Source organism: Dama dama, chromosome 31, assembly GCF_033118175.1.
Source record: "Dama dama isolate Ldn47 chromosome 31, ASM3311817v1, whole genome shotgun sequence".
NCBI classification, from domain to species: Eukaryota; Metazoa; Chordata; class Mammalia; order Artiodactyla; family Cervidae; genus Dama; species Dama dama.
The window spans coordinates 49340085-49364810 of record NC_083711.1 but is presented as its reverse complement, the minus strand read 5'-3'; the positions used below and the strand labels follow the sequence as shown (position 1 = coordinate 49364810).

Genomic DNA, 24726 nt, shown 5'->3' with positions numbered 1-24726 from the left:
AATAGTTCCGTTTACATAGATTAGGGGAACAATACCTGAGTAATTAAGTTAGGCCGTTTGGCGGAACCAACTTGAAGATAGAGTCTGGGGTTCATTAACATAGCTTAAGACAACATTTCCATAAGAAAAAGAAATGTATTGGTTAACTCAAGGTTTGAGAGTAGTTAGCTTTAGGTGAGACCAGGTGTCATGGCAACACAGCATGTTAAGAGAAACCTCCTTTTAAATTTGTATAGAGAAGGAAAAACAGATCGCTGGTTTGTTTCTTCCTGCCGCTTAAGAGAGATAAAAATGTCTGGCATTTGCAGCCTCTTTCTTCCATTTGGAGACCCCTGGCCTTCCAGCCTGTTACCCTCTCACTAGCTTTGTTCATAATGATGCTTCCTAAAGCTCCTTGACTTCACATTCCAGGATGTCTGGCTCTAGGTGAGTGATCACACCATGATGATTATCTGGGTCATGAAGATCTTTTTCGTATAGTTCTGTGTATTCTTGACACCTCTTCTTAATATCTTCTGCTTCTGTTAGGTCCATACCTTTTCTGCCCTTTAGTGAGCCCATCTTTGCATGAAGTGTTCCCTTGGTATCTCTAATTTTCTTGAAGAGATTTCTAGTTTTTCACATTCTATTGTTTTCCTCTATTTCTTTGATCATTGAAGAAGGCTTTCTTATCTCTCCTTGCTCTTCTTTGGAACTTTGCATTCAAATGGGTATATCTTTCCATTTCTCCTTTGCTTTTCACTTCTCTTCTTTTCACAGCTATTTTTAAGGCCTCCTCAGACAACCATTTTGCCTTTTTGCATTTCTTTTTCTTGGGGATGGTCTTGATCCCTGTCTCCTGTACAATGTCATGAACCTCCATCCATAGTTAATCAGGGACTCTGTCTATCAAATCTAGTCCCTTAAATCTGTTTCTCACCTCCACTGTATAATCGTAAGGGATTTGATTTAGGTCATATTTGAATGGTCTAGTGGTTTTCCCCACTTTGTTCAATTTCAATCTGAATTTGGCAATAAGGAGTTCATCATCTGAGTCACAGCTCCCGGTCTTGTTTTTGCTGACTGTATAGAGCTTCTCCATCTTTGGCTACAAAGAATATAATCAGTCTGATTTTGTTGTTGACCATCTGGTGATGTCCATGTGTAGAGTCTTATCTTATGTTGTTGGAAGAGGGTGTTTGCTATGACCAGTGTGTTCTCTTGGCAAAACTCTATTAGCCTTTGCCCTGCTTCATTCTGTACACCAAGGGCAAATTTACCCATTTTTCCAGGTATTTCTTGACTTCCTGTTTTTGCATTCCAGTCCCGTATAATGAAAAGGACATTTTTTTGGGGTGTTAGTTCTAGAAGGTCTTGTAGGTCTTCATAGAACCATTCAACATTCAGTTCAACCGTTCAGCATTACTGGTTGGGGCATAGACTTGGATTGCCATGATATTGAATGGTTTGCCTTGGAAACGAACAGAGATCATCCTGTCGTTTTTGAGATTGCATACAAGTAGTGCATTTGGGACTCTTGTTGAGTAGTCAGGCGAGTGTATTCTCCTCGGTTGTCTCATCACAACAAAGATTTGGAGTGACAGACATTAAAGCCCTTGGCGCGTCACAGCTCTCAGGTCTCAGACAGACTGTATTATAGCTCTTAGACAGATCAGTGTTACAGCTTCGTGTTGCAGCTCTGTTTTATTCAGAAAATAGCAGGAAAATCCATCCTCAAGGCGTGAGGGCACGCTGAGCCAAAGACAGGCAAAGAGAAGAGAGTGGGGGAGCACGAGATCATGCGGGGGAGGGGGAGGGAGAGAGAGAAAGAGAGAGAGCGCGCCCTTTGGCTCCTCTTTTTATATGTTCCCCCCCGCCCTATGTAAATTGGGCTAGCCAGGAGTGCTGTTTGTTCTACCTGATGTCCTCACTCAGGTCCTCGGACCTTCCTTTGTTCTATTTTCGCGGGCTTTTCCCTTCCCTGTCTTTTAGCTACCGCCATTTTGGACTCCTGTTTCCTATTCTAACTACCTAACAGGACTCTTGTTGACTATGAGGGCTACTCCATTTCTTCTGAGGGTAGTCGATATAATGGCCATCTGAGTTAAATTCACCCATTCCAGTCCATTTTAGTTAGCTGATTCCTAAAATTTCGACATTCTGTCTTGCCATCTCCTGTTTGAGCACTTCCAGTTTTGCCTTGATTCATGGACCTAACATTCCAGGTTCCTATGCAGTATTTACTTTCATCACCAGTCACATCCACAACTGGGTATTGTTTATGCTTTGCCTCTATCTCTTCATTCTTTCTGGAGTTATTTCTCCACCTATCTCCAGTAGCATATTGGGCATCTATTGACCTGGGGAGTTCATCTTTCAGTGTCCTGTCTTTTTGCCTTTTCATACTGTTCATGTGGTTTTCAAGGCAAGAATACTTTAGTGGTTTGCCAGACCCGTCTGTCTTGGGTGGCCCTACTCAGCATGGCTCATAGTTTCATTGAGTTAGACAAGGCTGTGGTCCATGTGATCAAATTGGTTAGTTTTCTGTGATTGTGGTTTTCATTCGGTCTGCTCTCTGATGGAGAAGGATAAGAGGCTTATGGTAGCTTCCTGATGGGAGAGACTGACTGAGGGGGAAAGTGGGTCTTGTTCTGATGGGCGGGCCCATGCTCAGTAAATCTTTAATCCAATTTTCTGTTGATGGGTGGTGCTGTGTTCCCTCACTGTAAATGTGTTTTCACAAAGAGTGAGTGAACTGAACTGAACTGAACAGGAGGGGAAGGGGCAGGGCACAACTTTTGAAAGAAGGAAATGACCCAAGGTCACACCTTAAACCAATTAGAATCAAATGGGACCAAGATGTCAGACCAGACTAGACCTTGATCCTCAATCAATCAGCAAGCAAAATCATCCAGAGGTGCCATGACAGTTGCAGGGCAAAAGACCAAGGAGTGGGTGATAGCCCAAATCCTGGAAACCTCCACCCCTTTCCGAAAAATAGTTGGAATAATCCTCCCACTCATTAGCATATGAAATTACCTAGCCTGTAAAAACTAACTTGTTGCATTTTGCAGTGCTCTTGCCCCTGTGATGGCTCACACTCTTGTTTGTGGAGTGTGTTTCTCTCTGAATCTGAGTAAATCCATTTCCTACCTATCACTTTGTCTCTCACTGAAGTCTTTCTGCAATGAGACATCAAGAACCTGAGCTTTATTAGGCCCTGCAACCAGGTACCATGGGTTTTGGTCTGCTTTGAGTTCCAGCCATGTAGGTTCAAGTCCCAAACTGGGTTCTGGCTGGAGTCGAGTCCTAGACATGTGGGTTCAAGTCCCAGTTTGAGGTAAACAGTTTCAATACCCCTATTCTACTTCTTCACTATAAATTCCTAGCTGTCTTTGTTGTGTTTAGACTTGAGCCTGATCTTTCTTCTCTATTGACAGTAACCCTAATTGCTATAGTCTTGAATAAAGTCTTCTTTACTATTTTAACAAGTGTTAGGTTAATTTTTTAATAGAAGCAGCCTGTGTAAAAAGTCCATACAGTGAATTACTAAGACTCAACTTTACATCTTTTTTTAGTTTTTTTTTTTTTTTTTCCGTTGTCACAAAATCTTAACATTTGTGTGTGTGTGTGTTTTTCATTTATTTTTATTAGTTGGAGGCTAATTACTTTACAATATTGTAGTGGGTTTTGTCATACATTGACATGAATCAGCCATGGAGTTACATGTATTCCCCATCCCGATCCCCCCTCCCACCTCCCTCTCCACCCAGTTCCTCTGGGTCTTCCCAGTGCACCAGGCCCGAGCACTTGTCTCATGTATCCAACCTGGGCTGGTGATCTGTTTCACCATAGATAATATACATGTTTCAATGCTGTTCTCTCGAAACATCCCACCCTCGCCTTCTCCCACAGAGTCCAAAAGTCTGTTCTGTACATCTGTGTCTCTTTTTCTGTTTTGCATATAGGGTTCTCATTACCATCTTTCTAAATTCCATATATATGTGTTAGTATGCTGTAATGGTCTTTATCTTTCTGGCTTACTTCACTATGTATAATGGGCTCCAGTTTCATCCATCTCATTAGAACTGATTCAAATGAATTCTTTTTAATGGCTGAGTAATATTCCATAGTGTATATGTACCACAGCTTCCTTATCCATTCATCTGCTGATGGGCATCTAGGTTGCTTCCATGTCCTGGCTATTATAAACAGTGCTGCGATGAACATTGGGGTGCACGTGTCTCTTTCAGATCTGGTTTCCTCAGTGTGTATGCCCAGAAGTGGTATTGCTGGGTCATATGGCAGTTCTGTTTCCAGTTTTTTAAGAAATCTCCACACTGTTCTCCATAGCGGCTGTACTAGTTTGCATTCCCACCAACAGTGTGAGAGGGTTCCCTTTTCTCCACACCCTCTCCAGCATTTATTGCTTGTAGACTTTTGGATAGCAGCCATCCTGACTGGTGTGTAATGGTACCTTATTGTGGTTTTGCAAAATCTTAACATTTTAAGCCTAAACTTTACAGAATAAATATACTGGACCCTATCTCCATCAATCCTAACTTTTAGTTGCTATTTTAAATGTTTTAAATGTTGCCCTAACCACTAAAACATTAGTGGTCTTACAATGTCTGGATTATGGAAATACATATTTCTGAATTAAATGTATCAGATCATCTGGTGTGTGCTCTTCTGAGGGATCCTGAACCAGAATCACTCAACTAAGCTGCTCCTGAACCGAAGCTGTGAGATAATAAATGTTGTTTTAAGTCACTAAGTTTTGGGGGTAATCTGATATGTAGCAACAGAGTATCATAGACTGGGAGCCTTAAACTGCAAGTATTCCTCACAGTTCTAGATCTGGGAAGTCCATGATCAAAGTGTCAGCAGATTCAGTGTCCAGTGAAGACCTGCTTCATAGATGGCTGTCTTCTCACTGTGTCTCACGTTGCTGTTGTTGTTCTGTTGCTACGTCGTGTCCAGCTCTTTGTAACCCCATGGACTGTAGCATGCCAGGCCACCCTGTCCTTCTTTATCTCCTGGAGTCTGCTTAAACTCATTTCCATTGAGTTGGTGATGCCATCCAACCATTTTGTTCTCTGTTGCCCCCTTCTCCTCCTGCCTTCAATCTTTCCCAGCCAGCATCAGTGTTTTTCTTAGAGAGTCAGCTCTTCACATCAGGTAGCCAAAGCATTAGAGCTTCTTTCCAATGAATATTCAGGATTGATTTCATTTAGGACTGACTGGTTTGATCTCCTAGCTATCCAAGGGACTCTCGAGTCTTCTCCAGCACCACAGTTCAAAAGGATCAATATTTCAGTGCTCAGCCTTCTTTATGGTCCAACTCTCACATCCATACATGACTACTGGAAAAACCATAGCTTTGACTAGATGGACCTTTGTTGGCAAAGTAATGTCTCTTCTTTTTAATATGCTTTCTAGGTTTGTCATAGCTTTTCTTCCAAGGAGCAAGCAATTTTTAATTTCATGGCTGCAGTTATAATCTGCAGTAAAATTTGGAGCCCAAGGAAGAAAACTGTTTTTTCATTTTTCACTGTTTCTATTTTTTTCCTGTTTGCCATGAAATGATGGTAGCAGATGCCATGATTTTAATTTCTTGAATGTTGAGTTTTAAGTCAGCTTTTTCACTCTCTTCTTTCACCCTTATCAAGAGGCTCTTTGGTTACTCTTGTGCTGTCTGCCAGTCATGTGGTATCATCTGCATATTTGAGGTTGTTGATGTTGTTGTCTCACATTGCAGAAGGGAGCTTTCTGAGGTTTCTTCCATAACAGCATTAATGAGGGCTCTATGCTCATGGTGTAATCACCTCCCAAATATCCCACCTCCTAATACCATCACACTGGAGATTAAAATTTCACCATGAATTTTGGTGGGGGACACAAACATTCAGTACACAACAGAAACTATAGTGTATACTAGGTTTAAAAAAAAAAAAAAGCACTAAGAGGAACTTCCCTGGTGGTTCAGTAGTTAGGAGTCTGCTTCTGAAACTGGAGGGAATGGGGCAGGGCACAACCTTTGAAAGAATGATATAGCCCGAGGGCACAACATGAACTGATTAGAACCAGTTCAGTTCAGTCGCTCAGTCCTGTCGACTCTGAGACCGCATGAACCGCAGCATGCCAGGCCTCTCTGTCCATCACCAACTCCCAGAGTTTACTCAAACTCATGCCCATCAAGTCGGTGATGCCATCCAGCCATCTCATCCTCTGTCGTCCCCTTCTCCTCCTGCCCCCAATTCTTCCCAGCATCAGGGTCTTTTCCAATGAGTCATTCTCATGAGGTGGCCACAGTATTGGAGTTTCAGCTTTAGCATCAGTCCCTCCAATGAATACCCAGGACTGATCTCCCCTAGGATGGACTGGTTGGATCTCCTTGCAGTCTAAGGGACTCTCAAGAGTCTTCTCCAACACCACAGTTTAAAAGCATCAATTCTTTGGTGCTCAGCTTTCTTCACAGTCCAACTCTCACATCCATACATGACCACTGGAAAAACCATAGCCTTGACTAGATGGACCTTTGTTGGCAAAGTAATGTCTCTGCTTTTTAATATGCTATCTAGGTTGGTCATCACTTTCCTTCCAAGGAGTAAACATCTTTTAATTTCATGGCTGCAATCACCATTTGCAGTGATTTTGGAGCCCAAAAAAATAAAGTCTGACACTGTTTCCACTGTTTCCCCATCTATTTCCCATGAAGTGATGGCACCAGATGCCATGATCTTAGTTTTCTGAATGTTGAGCTTTAAGCCAACTTTTTCACTCTCCTCTTTCACTTTCATCAAGAGGCTTTTTAGTTCCTCTTCACTTTCTGCCATAAGGGTGGTGTCATCTGCATATCTGAGGTTATTGATATTTCTCCCTGCAATCTTGATTCCAGCTTGTGCTTCCTCCAGCCCAGCATTTCTCATGATGTATTCTGCATATAAGTTAAATAAGCAGGGTCACAATATACAGCCTTGATGTACTCCTTTTCCTATTTGGGACCAGTCTGTTTTGTTCCATATCCAGTTCTGACTGTTGCTTCCTGACCTGCATATAGGTTTCTCAAGAGTCAGGTCAGGTGGTCTGGTATTCCCATCTCTTTCAGAATTTTCCACAGTTTATTGTGATCAAAGGCTTTGGCATAGTCAATAAAGCAGAAATAGATGTTTTTCTGGAACTCTCTTGCTTTTTCGATGATCCATCGGGTGTTGGTAATTTGATCTCTGGTTCCTCTGCCTTTTCTAAAACCAGCTTGAACATCTGGAAGTTCACGGTTCATGTATTGCTGAAGTCTGGCTTGGAGAATTTTGAGCATTTCTTTACTAGCATGTGAGATGAGTGCAATTGTGTGGTAGAGTCTTTGGCATTGCCTTTCTTTGGGATTGGAATGAAAAGTGACCTTTTCCAGTCCTGTGGCGACTGCTGATTAGGACCAAATGGGTCCAAAATGGCAGACAAGTGAACTTGACTAGACCCTGATCCTCTGTATAGGCTCACTGTAACACATTCAGCAGGCTAAATGACACACCCAGAGGTGCCATGACAGTTCCAGGGATGACCATCAAAGACCAAACGTGGGCGGTGGCCTAACCCCTGGAAATCCCCACCCCTTCCCCAAAATAGTTGGAATAATCCTCCCACTCATTAGCCTATGAAATTACCCAGCCCATAAAAGCTAACCACACCACATTTCAAGGCCATTACACTGGCCCTTTGTGTTGACCCACACTCTGTAGAGTGTGTTTCTCTCTGAATAAATCCACTTCTTACCTATCGTTTTTGTCTCTTACTGAATTCTTTCTGTGATGAGAACATCAAGAACCTGAGCTTCATTAGGTCCTAAACTGGGTCTGTGACCTCAGTGGTAAGACTGTGAGTTTTGGCTGAGTTTGAGTCCCAAACTGGATTTTGGCTGGGTTCAAGTCTCAGCCATGTGGGTTCAAGTCCCAGTCTGAGGTAAACGGTTTCACTTCCAGTGCAGGGGATGAGTTCAACCCCTGGTTGGGGAACTAAAATCCCACATGGTGTCTGATGTGGCCCAAAACCAACAAAAACAAAACAAACAACCCCACTAGGAATTAGAACAGTAGAAGAACTAGAAAGAGCTATGTACAGGAAAATTAATATGACCTATTAGATATGGCAGAGTCAATTTTTCAAATGTAACATCTAATATGGTTTCCTCTAGTACTCATGTAGGGGCAGAGCTAAAAAAAAAAAAACTTGTAACCTATTCCTTTATCTCTCTTTAAAACTTTCTGGAACTGCCAAAATGAAGTTTTCACCAGTAGTCCCTATTTCGGTAAATGATACTTCTCTTTTTTCTTTTTATTGTATTGTATTTCTATCCAACTAGTTGCTGAAGACAACATCTGGGAACACTCCTTGTTATTTTCTTCTCCTCATTCCTGACCTCCAGTCACAAAATTTTGTTCATTACCAGCATTAAGCATTTCTCTGCAAATTAAAATCACAATGAAATATCACTTTACCCCTGTCAGAATGGCCCTCATCAAAGAGTCTGTAAATAACAAATATTGGAGAGGAAGTGGAGAAAAGAGAACCTTTGTATACTGTTCGTGGAAATGCAAATTGGTGCCGCCACTGTGCAGTAAACAGTATGGGAGTTCCTTAAAAAGCCAAAAATAGAGTTACCATAGGAGCCAGCAATTCACTCCTGGGTATACATCTGGAGAGAAATGAAAACACTAGTTTGATAAGATGCACGCACCCCAATATTCATAGCAGCACTATTTACAATAGGCCAGATGTTGAAGCAACCCAATGCCCATTGATAGATGATTAGATTAAGATGTGATATGCAAATGAAATGAAATATTACTCAGCCATAAGAAGAATGGAATATTGCCATTTACAGCAATGTGGATGGATCTGGAGAATATTGTGCTTAGTGAAATGTCAAAGACAAATTATACACGGTATCACTCATATGTTGAATCTAAAAAAATACAAATGAATGTACATACAAAAGAAACAGATTCATAGATATAGAAAACATGTTTATGGTTACCAAAGCAAAGGAAGGAATAAATTATGGTTATGGGATTAACAGATACAAACTATTATACATACAATAGAGAAGCAACAAGGATTTATTGTATGAAAAAGTGAAAGTTGCTCAGTTGTGTCTGGCCCTTTGTGACTCCATGGATTATACAGTCCATGAAATTCTCCAAGCCAGAATACTGGAGTGGGTAGCCATCTCCTCCAGGGGATCTTCCTAACCCAGGGATCAGACGGAAGTCTTCTGCATTGCAGGTGGATTCTTTACCAGCTGAGCTACCAAGGAAGCCCTTTATTGTATAGCACAGGGAATTATATTCAATATCTTATAATAATCTATGATGGAATATAATCCACAAAAAATGAATCATTTTGATGTACACTTAAATACTGTAGGACATTTACACTTAAAAAAGAAAAAAAGCATTGAACATTTCTCAAACTACTGCCAAAATTATTTGATCTCCTAGCTTCCAAGCTTGTTCTCCTTCTAAACTGTTCTCTAAACTACAATCAGGATATTCTTTATAAAGTGTAAACCTGCTAATATTGTGTCTGAAACCATCGAGTGGTTTCCATTGTCATTAGAATAAAGTAAAAGATTTTTTTTGGACATTGCAGCCTTAAGTAAGCTGCCTGTTTATTTCTCCAACTTAACTTTGCAGCTACTGACAAAACCTCTCTCCATCAAATCTGATTCTGGCTCCTCGGAACCCTCCTCTTGAGTAGGCTCTGACATTAGGCTTTGCCCTTGGTCTGCTTAGTCCAGTTTTAGCTAAAATTCTGCTGAGTCAGTTAGTGAAAATCTCACCTTTGGTATCTGAACATCCTCTAATATATTTGATAAAATTCCTCATAGTCAAAAAAAAAAAAAAAATTCCTCATAGTCCACTGTCAATATCTTCCTAGTCCTGGCCTGCCTGCAGTAAGAATCCTGTTGAGTCAGTCTATCAAGAAAAATTCTTATTATCCCTGAAGTTTTCTCTTAGTAATTTTCTATTTATTGCTACTTGGCTATAACTCCTCCCCCCACCCCCATCACTGTATTTGCAGTTGAGCCCTCTCTCTCCCCTACTACAAAATCCCCATTGCACCAATCACTTTTGATTTTTCCTTACTGACTTTAATGAATGTCATGAATAATTTTTTCCTTACAACTACTCTATAATCTTCTAGCTCCTGCTGAACTGGACTTCTTTCTTCTGCCTCAGGACTTCTGCACATGTGATTCCTTTGACTGTGACTTTGTTTTCCTACTCCTGTTCTTCAAACTAGTCATCATTTTGTCAAAGGAGTATTCCCTGAATCCCAAAGCTATTATTAGCGCTCATATTGGATGTTCCACGACGCCCTTTATTTCTTAATACTCTTCACACTTGTAATTTGCTTTTCATTGTGAACCCCAAATAAAGATAAAGGCAATGTTGGCCTTGTTTGTCAATATGCCCAACATTAATAGTTACTAGTAGATAGTAGACAGTCAGATATTAGCAAAGGTATGAGTAAACACACACATAAGAAAAACAGAAAAAACTCACAAACATACCAAGAATGGAGTTACCTTATGATACTTAATTTTATTTTCATTTATAATTTTAATATAGCATTAATAATACAGAAGTCAAAGACTGACTTAATATTTAATTTCTATCAATTATAGTTTTGGCGTCATTCTATTAAACCATATGAAATCTTTTCCTAAGATGATTGTCTAACAACACTACTTTGACTAATATTCTAAAATATTAATGACGGTACTGACTTCCTGGTTCATCAGTAGGCTACAGAACATATTTGCAGAACATATTTACTTAAAAAAAGTCAACAAATCAGACTTGAAGTCAGAACATAACACTGCATGTGAGTTGGAAGTGTTCTTCTCTTCTAGCACCTACATTAGCAAAGTTTCAGTAGGACAAAACAATCTTAGATGACAAAAAAAGTAACTTAAGCTCTTTGCTTTCTTTTTGTGGAGCTTCTGGTCACTATGGACACTCGAGAGAAATTAATAGCTGCTTTGGCTTTCAAAGCTTTTCTAAAGTATTTAAAAATAGACTGAAGGCTAGAGGAAGGGGCTAAGTTGTATTTTTCTGTACCAGCAGAAACTGTAGGAAAGTCCTTTTTCAAAATGGTTGTTGCAGGTTTATCCAAAGGCTTTGGACTTGTCACCCATTCACGGCAGTGCTGCTTTATCCATTCTAATAACTGGACATCGCTTCCCAACTGGTGTCCTACGTGATGTTCAGAGTCAATAAGTGCAACAGCGTATACTTTGCTCATCACGTCCCACTTTTTACGAACAAGCAAGTCCATAAAAACCAAGCCTCCATAACCATGTACAATGAAGGCAACATCCTTGCCTTCAGTCTTTGAAATGAAGTAATCCCAAATATAAGCCATGTGTTCTTCAGGGGTGTTGCTGCATCTTTTTGGAATACATTGGAGAGACTCCTGGAGAGAGAAGCTCTCTGTCTGAACCATTTTTCTGGAAGAGAACTCAACATTTTGTGTTAAAAGTCCTTTCCACTCTTTTCCTGTCTGCTGGTCCACAAAATTGTCATTGGGGTTTAGCACAATTACATCATAATGCGCCTGCAGTGCCATCTGAATACACGGTATCTGACTTCCATGTTGGAGACCATGATGTATTATTGCCTGCTGACTCCACTGACCAGCTCTAACGACCCCGTGGTCTTGAAGGAGGACAAGAAGAGCAGAATGATGATTTGATAATGCTCTCTCACTCATGAAAAAGAAGCTTCTTGGTTCCTCATCAGCCTCTGGTGGGATATATACTTTTTGTAATTTGCACACTTTCTCCAAAAGTTCATAAATGTATTGTTCAAGCAAATGGCCCAGGGCCCAGTAGCGCTTGCTGTTCCTCTCCAGGACATTTTTATAATAGTTAAAGGCAAAAGGCCCATGTGTCTCAGTGTGTCTCAATTCAGCTTTTTCATTGAAGTCATATTTAAGTTCTTCTAGTAAGTCAGATTGTTCAATAAATTTTCGGAAGCTCAGTTTCTGAGTCACTGGTAACCACTGAAAGTAAAAAGCAGTATTATGTCAGTACTAGAAAAAAATAAAATACAAATTTCATCTTGCTAAAGTCTTCCTGTGGGAAATCATGCTAAGTTAAGCACTTTATGAAGACATCAGGGCTTCCCTGGTGGCCCCATAGTAAAGAATCTGCCTGCCAATGCAGGAGACACAAGAGATATGGTTTTGAATCCTGGATGGGAAGATCCCTTAGAAGAGGAAATGGAAACCCACTCCAGTATTCTTGCTTGGGAAATCCCATTGACAGGGTATCTTGGAGGGCTACAGTCCGTGGGGTTGCAAAAAGAGTCAGGCACAACTTAGTGACCAGGGAGCAAACATGAAGACATTAATATTTTAACCTATGGTAGAGATTTTAACTAAAAATAATTGTGAAAAATGCAAAGTAGTGAGAAGCTGAATACACTAAGGGACAATGGCCAGACCATATATAAAAACAGAACTCTGACCCACAATCTGCAGCAACTTGCCCAGGAAGTAAATCTCTCATCTACAATAAACAGCCCTGGAAGCCAGTCTTACAAGTCAGAATCTCAGGAAGTCAGACTACTTACTTCTAGTGACAATCTGAGAAGTCAAACAATAACTTAGCTTCTGTCATAGTTGGCCCCAAATGGCCAAGGCTTGATTTGTATTTACTTATTTGGCTGTGCCCAGTCTTAGCTGTGGCATGCAGGATCTTTAGTTGCGGCATGTGGGATCTAGTTCCCTGACCAAAGGTTGAACCCTTGGGTCCCCTACATTGGCAATGTGGAGTCTCAGCCACTGAACCACCAGGCAAGTCCCAAGACTTGGTTAATAACTTGGTTAATAACTTATAGCTTCCCTAATTTTTATCCCTGCTTCCACCTTAGAACCCACCAGAGAAAGCCAGACAGGCACCCCTAACCAGTCACACAGGATGCCTCCCTTTTAGTTAGCTTGCGGACAGCTTCCTCATGCCAATATGGTCCAATCGGGACATGCCAGCAGCCTTCCCTTTTTTCCCACTACAGAGCTTTCCTGCTCTTCTGCTGGCCTTTGAGTCACTGCCAAAATGCCAGTGATGGTGGCTGAGTCCCTTGCTCTAGTGAGCTCAGAATGAATAGATTTTGTTTTTCTCATTGGGTTGGTCTTTATCTCCACAGTAAGCATTTAAATATTTTTGCTATTAAATAAATGGCAGGGGATGGCAGTAGATGTGAAATGTGAACCAGGCACTGGAGATTATGATCAACTTATCTAATAACAGAAGATATGATTATTCCGATGTTTGAAACTAAAAGTGACTGAGAAGTTAAGTTAGTTATTGTAGCCATAGCCCAAAGGGAAAGAAAAGTCTTTGAAAGGTTAAGTCCCGGGAAAAACAAAACACCTCAATAGACTCTATTTTGGGGAGAAAAAAAAGGTTAAGTGGTTTGTGCTAAGATCAAACAACTGTTAAATAAATGATTAGGTACTGAGGCTATGTGACTCAAATTCATGTTCTTAACAAATACATTAATACTCTTGCTCCTGAATTTCTGAACACTCGCACTAGCAACCACAACCCACTTGCAATAAATAGCACTTAACATGATTTTCAGTGCCACTCAAGCTGCTATCAAGGCTTAAGGTAAAATCAAAACAGTGCTAGCTTGTTTTGATTTCTTAACTCTTTTCTCCCTTTCTGAGTCTGACTCCCACACCCAACCAGTACTTTATGAAGGTAGCTGGTTGTCCAAATTATCCTATATAGACTGCTATATATAGTCTATATATATCCTATATCTATCTTTATATATAGACTATATGTAGACTGCTATATATAGACTATATATATCCTATATCCTATATAGTCTATATATATCCTATATAGACTGCTATTTCCTGTTCCTTTACAAACTTTTCCTTCCAGTGTTGCTGATCTCAGGTGCTATTATGTAACTATCTTTTTCTAGAGTGCAAGTGACAGATAGGAGCCTCTGGAACTAGATTAATTGATGTAGGTTTAAATTCTAGCTCCAAATTTTAAGTTGAATGACTTTCAGCTGGTTTCTTAACCTCTCTGAGTTTCAGTTTCGTCAACTTCTGAGTTTTAGTTTATGCTATCTAAAACAGCAATCGTTATTACCCTCTATCCTGCCACTCTGCTTTATTTTTCTTCATAGCCTACATTACCACCTGATATATAATTGTATATTTAAAAATTGTCTCTCCTCACTAGAACGAAAGCTCTATGACAACAGGAACTTTGTTTAATTAACTGCTGTATCTACAGTACTTGGAACAGTGTCTGGGATATACACATATTTTTTCAATGCATAAATGCAAAATAGGATAACATTTCACAAGGCTGTTCTGAGAATTAATATAGATAAAAGCCATTTTATGCAGTGTCTCACACATGGAAGTTTCTGTAAAATAAGACAGGATGATCTTCCTCTTGAGAAATGTGAAATAAAAAAAACATATATCTCTTGCCCAGCCTTTCTTAGTTACTCAACATTGTGATTTTTACCCACATTAGTAAGCACAGTCCGAGATCATTCATTTTACCAATTTATAGTGTCCCATTGCTTGAATATGCCATGGTTTAACCATTATTCTGTTGAAGAACATTAAGGCTGCTCCAGTTTTGCACGATTATATACAAAGTGGGCTTCCCTGGTAGCTCAGCTGGTAAAGAATCCGCCTGCAATGAGCGAGACTTGGGTTCAATCCCTGGGTTGGGAAGATCCCCTGGAGGAGGGCATGGCAACCCACTCCAGTATTCTTGCCTGGAGAATCCCCATGGACAGAGGAGACTGGTGGGCTACAGTCCATGGGGTCACAAAAAGTCAGATACGACTGAGTGACTAAGCACATAAACAAAGCTGCAACGAACATTCTTATAGCTATATTTTTTGTGCACATATCAAGAGTTTCTCTAGGCAATATGCCTATAAGTGGAATTTCTAAGTCATGTCGACATCTTCCATTCTACCAGATACTGCTAAATTGCTCGCCAAAAGGATCGTCTGTTTTATAGTTTGGCATGGATGAGATTTGTACAGAAAAGCAGTTATCTCTTAGATCTAAAAATACTGTTTATTCAGGTACTATGCTGAAAACTGCCCTTTTCTCTACTGAAATAAATAGAAAGATAACTTTGTATGTAAAACTCAATGAACTAAACCTAAATCAACTAAACTAAACCAAAGAACTAAAGAATATTGTTCGCTAACTTTTCTCTCAATCAGAGTAAAACAAAATCAGTATTTTCTAATAGCATGTAGTATATGGCATTCAATTCTTCTTTTTCACCTTCGTTACATGCTTTTGTACCTAGTTGTTTGAGGAACAATTCTCAGGGGAAAAGAATGGGCGTTTGCAAACTGGATAACCAAATGGCATACAGATAAATAAAGGACAAGTATTTAAGTGGAGAGAGAAGGTGCAGAGTATCCTGTAGGATGAAAAGGTAGACAATTCTTTACAATTTATCGTAGTTTACATTGCTTGGCTAATATACTCCAACATGTAACTCTCCCCTGAATTCATATCTAGCTGTTCCTTGATATATTTAGTCACCAACCAAACCTATTTATATTCAGATTGTACTTAAAGTTAATTCACTTGGGAAGAGAAGGGTCATTTTTAGATTAAGCTCTCCTCAAAGAAATTGTTACTTAAGGGGTAAAATAAAGGGTTGATCAATTTCACACTGCCATCATGTCCTGACACTTTAAAAAAAATCATACCCACTGCTTTTAATCATATAGTCAAAACAAAAACAGAATATCTAATTTAAACACTTTATATACACTTTTAACACTCAATAAAGAACCATACTCATTAAGATCAAACCTGTCCATCCTCTCCTCCTATAAAATACTGGGCTGATGAATTTCTAATTCAAACAATGTTAATTTACAAGGCTCTATACATTGTGAGCTAAACATACATAAAAGAAATGACCTTATCTACAAACATACTAAGGGAATCATTAACTTTTTTTGGTCTTTCTTCCTTATTTTAAAATAAGGAAGCTTTCACCTGAACATCATAAAACACTATAAAACAAAAGATCATGTAATTAGCCTTTCATAAAGTGCAAAGTGAGATTGTTAAATGCCTCCCTCAAAAGACTGAACTTTTTAGTCCTTTTTTTTTTTTTCTTCCTGGATCCCTTTTTAGTCCTTTAAGTTGTCTGCAATACAACTATGCAGTAGGTACTGTAAAAGCAATAAAAAATACTGGTTTAAAGAGCAAATTTGAAGTTTTTGAGCTTAAAGGTCATTTATCTTCAAATATGTTATTCAAAACCAGCTCCATTCAAAGAAACAAACTGACTCACTGTCTTTATTAACAGAAATGCCATTATTTGGTTGGATGACAAGTTTAAATGATATGTTTGCAAGTTGACTAATATTATTTCTTATGATGTCATTTCTAATAGGTTGACTGACTGCTAAACTTTAAAACCATTTACTCTTAAGGAAGGTTTGCACAGAAATGGATTAGGCTTACTTAAAATTTCCCTTATTATGTTTCCATCTCTTACCTCTATTTCCATCTTTTTCCAGCTCTGTTTCGTATAATATCAGCTGATGATTCAAGCCAGCGTGATTCTGGAGTAAAATCATTCAACTAAAAAAGTTGATTTATATAATAAAATTCAGATTTTCAGTAGGCAGTGTTTTTATTTGCTAAAAAGAAGTAAACTAGAGCCTCTAAATGAAATCCTCGTAGTGAATTTCATTCTCAGCAAGCCCTGACGTATTTCTGCTTTTCAGCCATTCTGACCTTGCAAGACACTCCCCCCAGCCCAATAGGCATTATCACCTGGAGACTACTTACCTCTAGCTCCAGCACAGACGACACAGTAATTAAAAGTAAGGCTAAAGAAGCAAGGCTCTGGCAGGGAATTGAACAAATTAAGTCCCATTACCAGCCTTGCTAAAATGGGGGAGAGGGGAGCGGATGTTCAACTGTTGGAACGTTCCAGTATCATTTGCCTCTAACTAGAGTGCTATTTTGTTAAACTCACTATGATTAAAGTTTACCCACTTAAAAAAAAGTATTCAAATATGTACTTTATTGCTAATCAAATAGAACAATTTTCTAAACTGATGGGTCCTATGAAAGGACTAAAAAAGTGATCAGTCCAAAAGTACTAATCGTTGAGTTCGCTGAGGTCAGCATTATTCCCTTAAGTACTGTAATAAAAATTAGTTGAACAAACTCATAAACAGCCACCCAGTTGCTAGCATCTCATTATTTTATGTTTAAAAAATTGAGGTCCAGCTTTTCCCCTGTCCTTTAAAAATTATGGATTTGAATTTTGAAGAGATCCCATTACTCTCTTTTTCCTCAGCTGACTTAATTGATTTCCACTCCAACTGCTAAACTAACAGGCTATCGATTTTTGTCTTGTTAAAGTCTTTTTGCTTCTAAATTTGAGGAAGCGCCTTGAGGACAGACATAGCAGACGCCATGAGTAAAGTAATACTATCAAAGGACGATTTCTGGGGTAGCGAAATGGGGGAATTCCTAGCTTCCCTGCTTTAATTTTTAGTCACCCTCATTTTCAAGTCAACAAAACCTTTACTATCTTGGGCTAAAACCTCACACGCCCAGTCTCAGTACCCTATAGGCACAGAGAGAATGAAAAAACGCCACTTAGACAAACACTTGAGCGGCTAACCCACAGAGCAAACAAGTCCCAGGAAGTGATTTCCGGATGGAGGTGGGAGGGACGGCAATTTCCGGTCTGAGGCCGGCGACGGCTGTTGCGCAAGCGCAATTCTCACGTTCCTGGCTTTTTTTTCTCTCCCCTCCCCCTCCCTCCTCCACCCAGAGGGGGGCTTGAGGTGACAGCGGCTGCGATTCCAGCTGGAGGAGAAGATGGACAAGGGGAAGGCCGGGAGACGGCGATCTTCTGCTGGTGAGAAAGGGTCGGAGGAGGACTGAGCATACTGTCCCCTAACTCGGGCAAAGGGGAGGCACAGGCGGCGACGGGAGCTGCGGCCCGGAGCTGCGAGGGCTCGGGCCCCGGCTGTGGCTCGGCTGGGCGGGGGGCGGAGGGGAGGGGCGGCGGGGCCCCGCACAATGGAAGGTCCCCTGGTCTCCCCGGCCCCTGCGGGTTGAAGACCCAGTCCGAGCTGTCATCAAAGCCTCAGTCGCTTTTCACCCCGTCACCCCTTTCATTTTGTTTTCCTGCGAGCACCTTGCTCGGGTCTCGTCGAACCGCGGCTCTTCCCGGTTGGTTTGTCGCTGTGCTGCCACGCCTTCCTCGTAATTCCACCAATGTTACTGTTTCATTTCCAGCTTCTCGGCGCCTGACCCCACTTTCCCCTCTTCCTTTGATTCTCGACTTTGCCTCTTTCTCATTCCGCCCCCGCCCCCACCCCGGGCAGGTAAAAGCAGCTGCGAAGGAGAGGCGGGGTTTGTCAATTGACACTTCATTTCTCGTCTGAATTGTTGCGAACAACGTGCCTTGCGTGGACTTGCGAGCCCGCCCGCTTAATAACCATTTTCTTTTTCTAGACACCCCCTTCTTCCAAAAGTGATTAAAAAGTCTAACAAAGGACTTGAAGCCCTGTTTCGTTGTGTTTTTATTCTCAGCCTATTTTTGTTTTAACTGGCAAAATGTTTGCCAGTTAAATGGTTATCTTTAGTTTTGGGTACTGGATCTTAGAAACACAAAAGAGGGTGTTGTAAGAAGCCAGGTGGAGCTCCTCCCAGTCAGCAAGTTTTCCTTAAAGATCTCGTCCTTCAAGGGTACCTTAGTTCCTGTATTAAGTCCTGTGAACCTACCAGCGGAGGAGGGAGTAGGGGCTCTTTGATAAGCTTACAGTCTAGTACACTAACACGCAATGAATCATTTCATTTTCTTATTTCTTAATGTGCCGTCTGTTGTTGCATACATAGTCTTAACAATTCTAAATTTATTTAAGAGTTCCCTTGTGGCAGTGCACTTCAGACTTTCTGGCTGCAAAGAAGAGTGAACAAGGCTCTCTGGGACATTGCGTGAAGCAGCGGAAAACCTGAAATTCCTTTTCATGAGCAACCAGTGTTACCATTTGTGTGTGTGTGTAGTCTAGATATATTCTTTGCCTTTGAAAGAATATGTATGTATTATGTTAATAGATATATGTGTATATATATAGGGCTTCCCAGGTGGTGCAGTGGTGAAGAATCCTCCTGCTAATGCAGGGGCTGCAGGAGACGCAGGTTAGATCTTTGGGTGGAGAAGATCCCCTGGAGTAGGAAATGGCAACCCACTACAGTTCATGGGGTCGCAAAGAGTGGAACATGACTGAGCACACATGCATTCAGATTCGTGTGTGTGTGTGTGTGTGTGTGTGTGTGTGTATGTATGTTAGGCATGAGCGAGGAGGGGTGGCCTAGCCAAAAAGGATGCAAGCTGATCTCTAAACACCATCCCAGACACACCCAGAAGCTCACACACTTGCTACAAAATAACCATGGGGGAACTTCTCCAACTCTAGCACATGCACCCTGGGATACAGTGGATACAAACTAATCATAGGGGCTTCCTCAAGTACCCTTAGGCAGCTAGGAGCCCATTAAGGGTTTGTAAACATTCTACACATAAATACATCTGATTGTAACGCTGAATTATGGGAAGACATACACAGCAGAGCCTGTTGTTAAATAAGTTGTATTTGTCAATTGGCCTTGAGCGTATGCCTATTTGCATTCCCTTTCATTGATTGGTGGTGGGTACAAGCCCTGTTTTGCACAGGGCGCAACCAAAAGGAGAAGATGGAAGTATACAGAGGGGAAAGCCAAAAGGAATGGGGAGGATGGCTCCTTTGGGATTGGCCTGCTGCCATGTGTTGAGAGTGTCTGTCTAATAAAAGGTCTGTCTGCTTGAGATGAACTGAGCTGTAACTTGTCTGTTGTTTTAAACCCGTCAAATTTTTGTTGTGTAACAACCAAGGAAGAGAAATAAACTGACCTGACATATATATATATATATATATATATATATATGTAAGTATATATATACTTAACATATATATGCATATATACTCTGTTCGACCCTGTGGACTGTAGCCAGTCAGGCTTCTCTGTCCATAGAATTTTCCAAACAGTAATACAGGAAGGGTTGCCCTTTCCTACTCCATGGGATCCTTCCACCCCAGGGCTCGAACTCATGTCTCTTGCATCTGCTGCATTGCCAGGTGGACTTTTTTTTTTTGGCATTTGGACTTTTTTTTACCTCTAGCGCCACCTGGAAAGCCATATACATAGATACACACGTACCTATGTATGTGTATGCTTCCAGTAGATTGTGTTTGTTTCATTACACTTTTTTCTCCCTTAAAACCTTGAAGTAGAATTGACACGTAAGGAAAAGGCAGAATGTTTGTCTGGTGTCATTTGTATGCTTCCTCACACAGAACCGTAGGGGTAGTCATACCTCACTTTAACACACACAGCCTTCTTTCAATAAATGCATTTCTCCTTGGCTTAGTACATTGTTTCAGGGGAAAGGGCAATATATTAGCATTACTCTTCAGCAAATCCCGTCATCTTTACCTGGTTTCACTTAGATTTATTTATCTTTTTATTACAGTTAATTTGATGCAAATAGTTTGTAGGAAGTAAAAATTTGAGAGTAAAATTGTTAATTCTTAAAAGACATAGTTATGGGAGTTATCCCTCTGGAGAGGTTTTTTTTCCTTGCTGACTTCCCTTTTGGAGCTGCCCTTTCTGAAAAGTAATTGTTAATGTAGAATAAAAACCATTTTCAGGTCTTATATTAACTAGTTGTTCTCCAGTATTCATCTGGTTTTAACAGATGAATATGAATTTTTTTAAGAATTAATTTTTTTCTTAATTGTGCTAAATTGCTTCAGTTGTCTGACTCTTTGTGACCCCATGGATTGTAGCCCACCAGGCTGCTCTGTCCATAGGGCTTCTCTAGACAGGAGTGGATTGCCATGCCCTCCAGGGGATCTTCCTGACCCAGCGATTGAACCCATGTCTCTCATATCTCCCGCACTGGCAGGCAGGTTCTTTACCACTAGCACCACCTGGGAAGCCCTTTTTCTTAATAGTGTATTTTTAATTTTCTCATGTAAATTAGAACAGTCTGTTGTCTTATAAGGATCCTGAATTCTGTGTGACATTTGTATGCATGCAGTTGCCATTTCATTAGGATGGTTGCTAATTTGGGCTTCCCTAATGGCCCTGCGGTAAAGGATTTGCCTGCAATGTGGGCAACCTGGGTTCAATCCTGGGTTGAAAAGATCCCTTGGAGGAGGAAATGGCAACCCACTCCAGTATTCTTGCCTGGAAATTTCCATAAACGGAAGAGCCTGGAGGGGTGTAGTCTAAAGAGTCACAAAGAGTCAGATACGACTGATAACTGAATGCATGCGTGCATTCTAGGAATAACTGGAATGTGAATGACTGGAATGACGTTTATAGTCATGAGACTTTCATAAATAACCAAAGATAGAAGTTTGATCAATAAAACAAAAATTTTAAGTTAGAGGTATTAGGAAGGTGGATAGCATAGAAGGAGAAAATAAGACAGTTTCTTCTGTGAGTCTGTACTAGGTTTTCCTACACTTCCTGCTGAGCATGGAAGAATTAAGGGTTGCATAGTGCACTGCTCAGACCTCTTTTAGTTACAAGTAGCAGAAATCCAATTCCAACGGGTTTAAGCTAAACGCAAAACAAATATTTGTGGACTCAGTAACTGGCAAGTGTAGGAGCTGAATGGTTTCTGGCTTATTTGTTTTGGGTGCTGGTTCTCAAGGTATGTTCTGGAAATCTCTAGGTTCCCTGAGTTCCTTTTGGGTCTGTGGTCAAACTTTCATAATTTTAAGGCATGGTTTGCCTTTTCCTCTTAATCTCCCACATGTGTACAGAACAGTTTTCCAGAGGTTATATGACTTGTATCACAACAGAATAAATGCAGAAGCATATAGAGGAAGTCATCTGTCTTTCAGTAAGTCAGATGTTAAAGAGCTGGAAGAAGTAAAATAAGGCCATTCTTCTTAATTTGGGGGAAAATAAAGTTACTTAAAAAATAAGAAATGTTAACATGCAATGTGCTTATTGTTTTTAAATGAATTATTAATAATAAACTGTCCATAAATAGAAGTACCACAAAATCTGATTACCTACTTTTCTGGAATATGGCCATGAATCAGGAATGAAATATAAAATACCTCTGAGCATGAGAGGAGAGGGCATTTTTATATACTAAACCTCACTCATGAGAAGCTTCTGAAGGCTTTTGTTTCATATTGTATCTATGTGTTTAAATTATCTATAACCCCAATAAAGATAAATACCTTCTTTCCAAGTTCACAGCATATCGAAGCAGTGAATTACATAGGGACACAGATTAAAAATTATTGGCACCAGAGACAGGTTCCTGACAGTTGAATGAAATAATAATTAAGTGCATGGGTTATTCATTCAAGGGAGGATGACCATTGGAAATGTTCAGCAACAGCAATAATGTGACAGATATTAGAGAGTCATAGATCACAACTTTTAAATGAATTTTTTAATTACAACAGTAAAGTTGAAGGAAATTTCAGGTTGTCAACTGTTCAGGCAACATCTTGGAAATCTTTGTTGATTCTCATTTGCGCTTAAGGATAGATAATGTTTTTTGAACACCTAGGTTCTAGAATTTTACAAATGTTGTAGTTCCTTCAAAAGCGTCCTGAGCTGGTTATTATTTCTGATTTACAGATGAGGAGCCTGGAATTTAGGGAGGATAAGTAACTGTTAGCAATAAAAGAAGCAGAGCCTGGATTTAAAATGTGGTCTCTCTGATTAAAAAATATATTTTTAATCTTTTTAACTCTCATAGGATGTCAATGGACCTTATTTGGAAAAAAGAAGGTTTCATGGACAAATATGTGTGACAACTGTAGTTATAAGAAAATGTTACAGACTGCAGGATTTTTCGGAGCTTTTCCTATGCTGGTGTACATTTTGCCTGTCCATGAGAGTGACTGCACATGTAGTGTTTTTCAAACTTGATTGATTTTGAAACTCTTCCCTCAACCCTCAGTTTCATCTTGAGGATCTAGTGTCACAGAATGGTACACTTTTTTAAATAGGTCTTGGTGATATCTGCATATTATGTATCATCTGATGAACCATAAATGAGTTCAAAACCAGAAGATACAATTAATCATTGTAATATTACTTTATTTGCAGTGATGTTAGCCGAAGCCATTGGAGTAGATAGAATTACCCACAGGAAAACTATGGAGTGAGAAAAGTGTTGAATCACATGTATTTTATTTCAAAGTAGGGAGGAAGAGACACTGCTAAGCAGTTAGATAGGAAGGTTAGAAGAAGTATGATAGGTTTGGGAAGGAAGGGAGAGTGCATAACAGTGTAAGTCAGAGTTAAAGTAGGATGAGGATGCTGGATTTGGCAATTAGGTCATTTGTTTTTTTTTTAAACCACTGATTTTAGTAGAGCAGTAGGAGAAAAGATAGGTTTCAAGAGGCTAAATGAATGAGTGGTGTGAGGAAGGAGAAAATGAGATATGAAGGAAAGGAGTTTTCTGGAACAAGGAGTATAGAATTAGGTAGAAAGGATTTTTAAAAGAAGACTATAAAACTCAGATTGGTGTGGCCTGGGTAAGGGGTCAGTGGAGAAAGATACCAGGTAGAAGATAACTGATAGGGTGAGGTCCTAGGAGAAGTGGGGGAGGAGAGACTCCAAGGACAGCTTGTTAAGACGTGCAGAAAGGAGGGAAGATGGATAAAGATACAGATCAATTTTGAGAAGTTAAGGCTATTGCAATCATGACTTATAAGTGAAATAGGAGTCAGCATCATCTTTTGGGAAAGAGAGACTTTCAAGTGGTATTTAAAGCTCAAAATAGAGTAGGAGGTCAATTATGAATGAATAAAAAAACTGTTAACTAGTTTTGAAAAAGTCTTTGTTAAAATAAGGGTGACTCTGTAGATAGTAGCAGTTGTGGTTATTAAAATTATGTTATTTTCTTTAACAGTGCTAAGCAGTCCAGGAGCAAGAATTGGGGGGAAAAATAATTTAGTTTTATGGCAACCCACTCCAGTACTCTTGCCTGGAAAATCCCATGGGAGAAGCCTGGTAGGCTACAGTCCATGGGGTCGCAAAGAGTGGGACACGACTGAGCGACTTTACTTACTTAAAGGGTGTTATAAGATGTGGGGGTAACATATGTGTTTAGTGTGAGTAAGAAAACGAAAGGGTCAAAGGACAGTGTATTGTAGAAGAGAGGTTCACATTTGTGAACTCCTGCATTGCAGGCAGATTCTTTACTGTCTGAGCCACTGGGGAAGCCCGCAAAGTGTAATGCTATTTCTTAAATCCATTCATTCGTGAGTGCATGTTGTGGAAATGGGAATGTGACGTGAAGTAGTTTGTTGGACTCAAGTAAATTAAGATGAGTCCATTGTATTGCATAGTTGATTTTTGAAAGTTTTATAGCTTCAGTATAATGGTAGATTTTTAATGATAGAAAGGAAAACTATGAATCAAGTATCAGTATTTAGGAATGTTGGAGAGGATCTTGAGTCAGTACAGGGCAATTATAATATGGATAAGGTAATAATACATACAAGTTATGGGAATTTTATTGGAGGAATTGTTGCAATAAGGATTGAATATTAGCTGAAAGTCGTGGTGGGGGGAGAAGGTTGTTAATCTCTTCCCCTA

General features: G+C 40.0%; 2 protein-coding genes across 12 annotated transcripts in view; one reads left to right on the top strand and one right to left on the bottom strand.

The window, feature by feature from the left end:
* SENP7 (SUMO specific peptidase 7) overlaps positions 1–24726 on the top strand; it is a 155855-nt gene that overhangs the window by 9174 nt on the left and 121955 nt on the right. For all 9 annotated transcript variants that reach the window (XM_061134139.1, XM_061134138.1, XM_061134135.1 and 6 more), the window contains one exon: positions 17867–17953. In XM_061134139.1, coding sequence (XP_060990122.1) covers positions 17914–17953 — 40 coding nt within the window. In that variant the 5' untranslated portion in view covers positions 17867–17913. The remainder of the gene's footprint in view (positions 1–17866; positions 17954–24726) is intronic.
* Positions 10194–18350, bottom strand: LOC133050029 (putative protein FAM172B). Of its 3 annotated transcripts, none has more exons than XM_061134143.1 (3): positions 18236–18350; positions 16571–16656; positions 10194–12048 (listed from the first exon to the last, which is right to left on the bottom strand). In XM_061134143.1, exons 2-3 carry the CDS (start codon positions 16580–16582, stop codon positions 10957–10959), a joined length of 1104 nt encoding a protein of 367 aa, XP_060990126.1. In that variant the 5' UTR covers positions 16583–16656; positions 18236–18350; the 3' UTR covers positions 10194–10956. The 3 variants fall into 3 exon arrangements, with proteins under 3 accessions (XP_060990126.1, XP_060990124.1, XP_060990125.1); XM_061134141.1 differs by lacking the exon at positions 18236–18350 and adding an exon at positions 16867–17913; XM_061134142.1 differs by lacking the exon at positions 18236–18350 and having other exon boundaries at positions 16571–17913.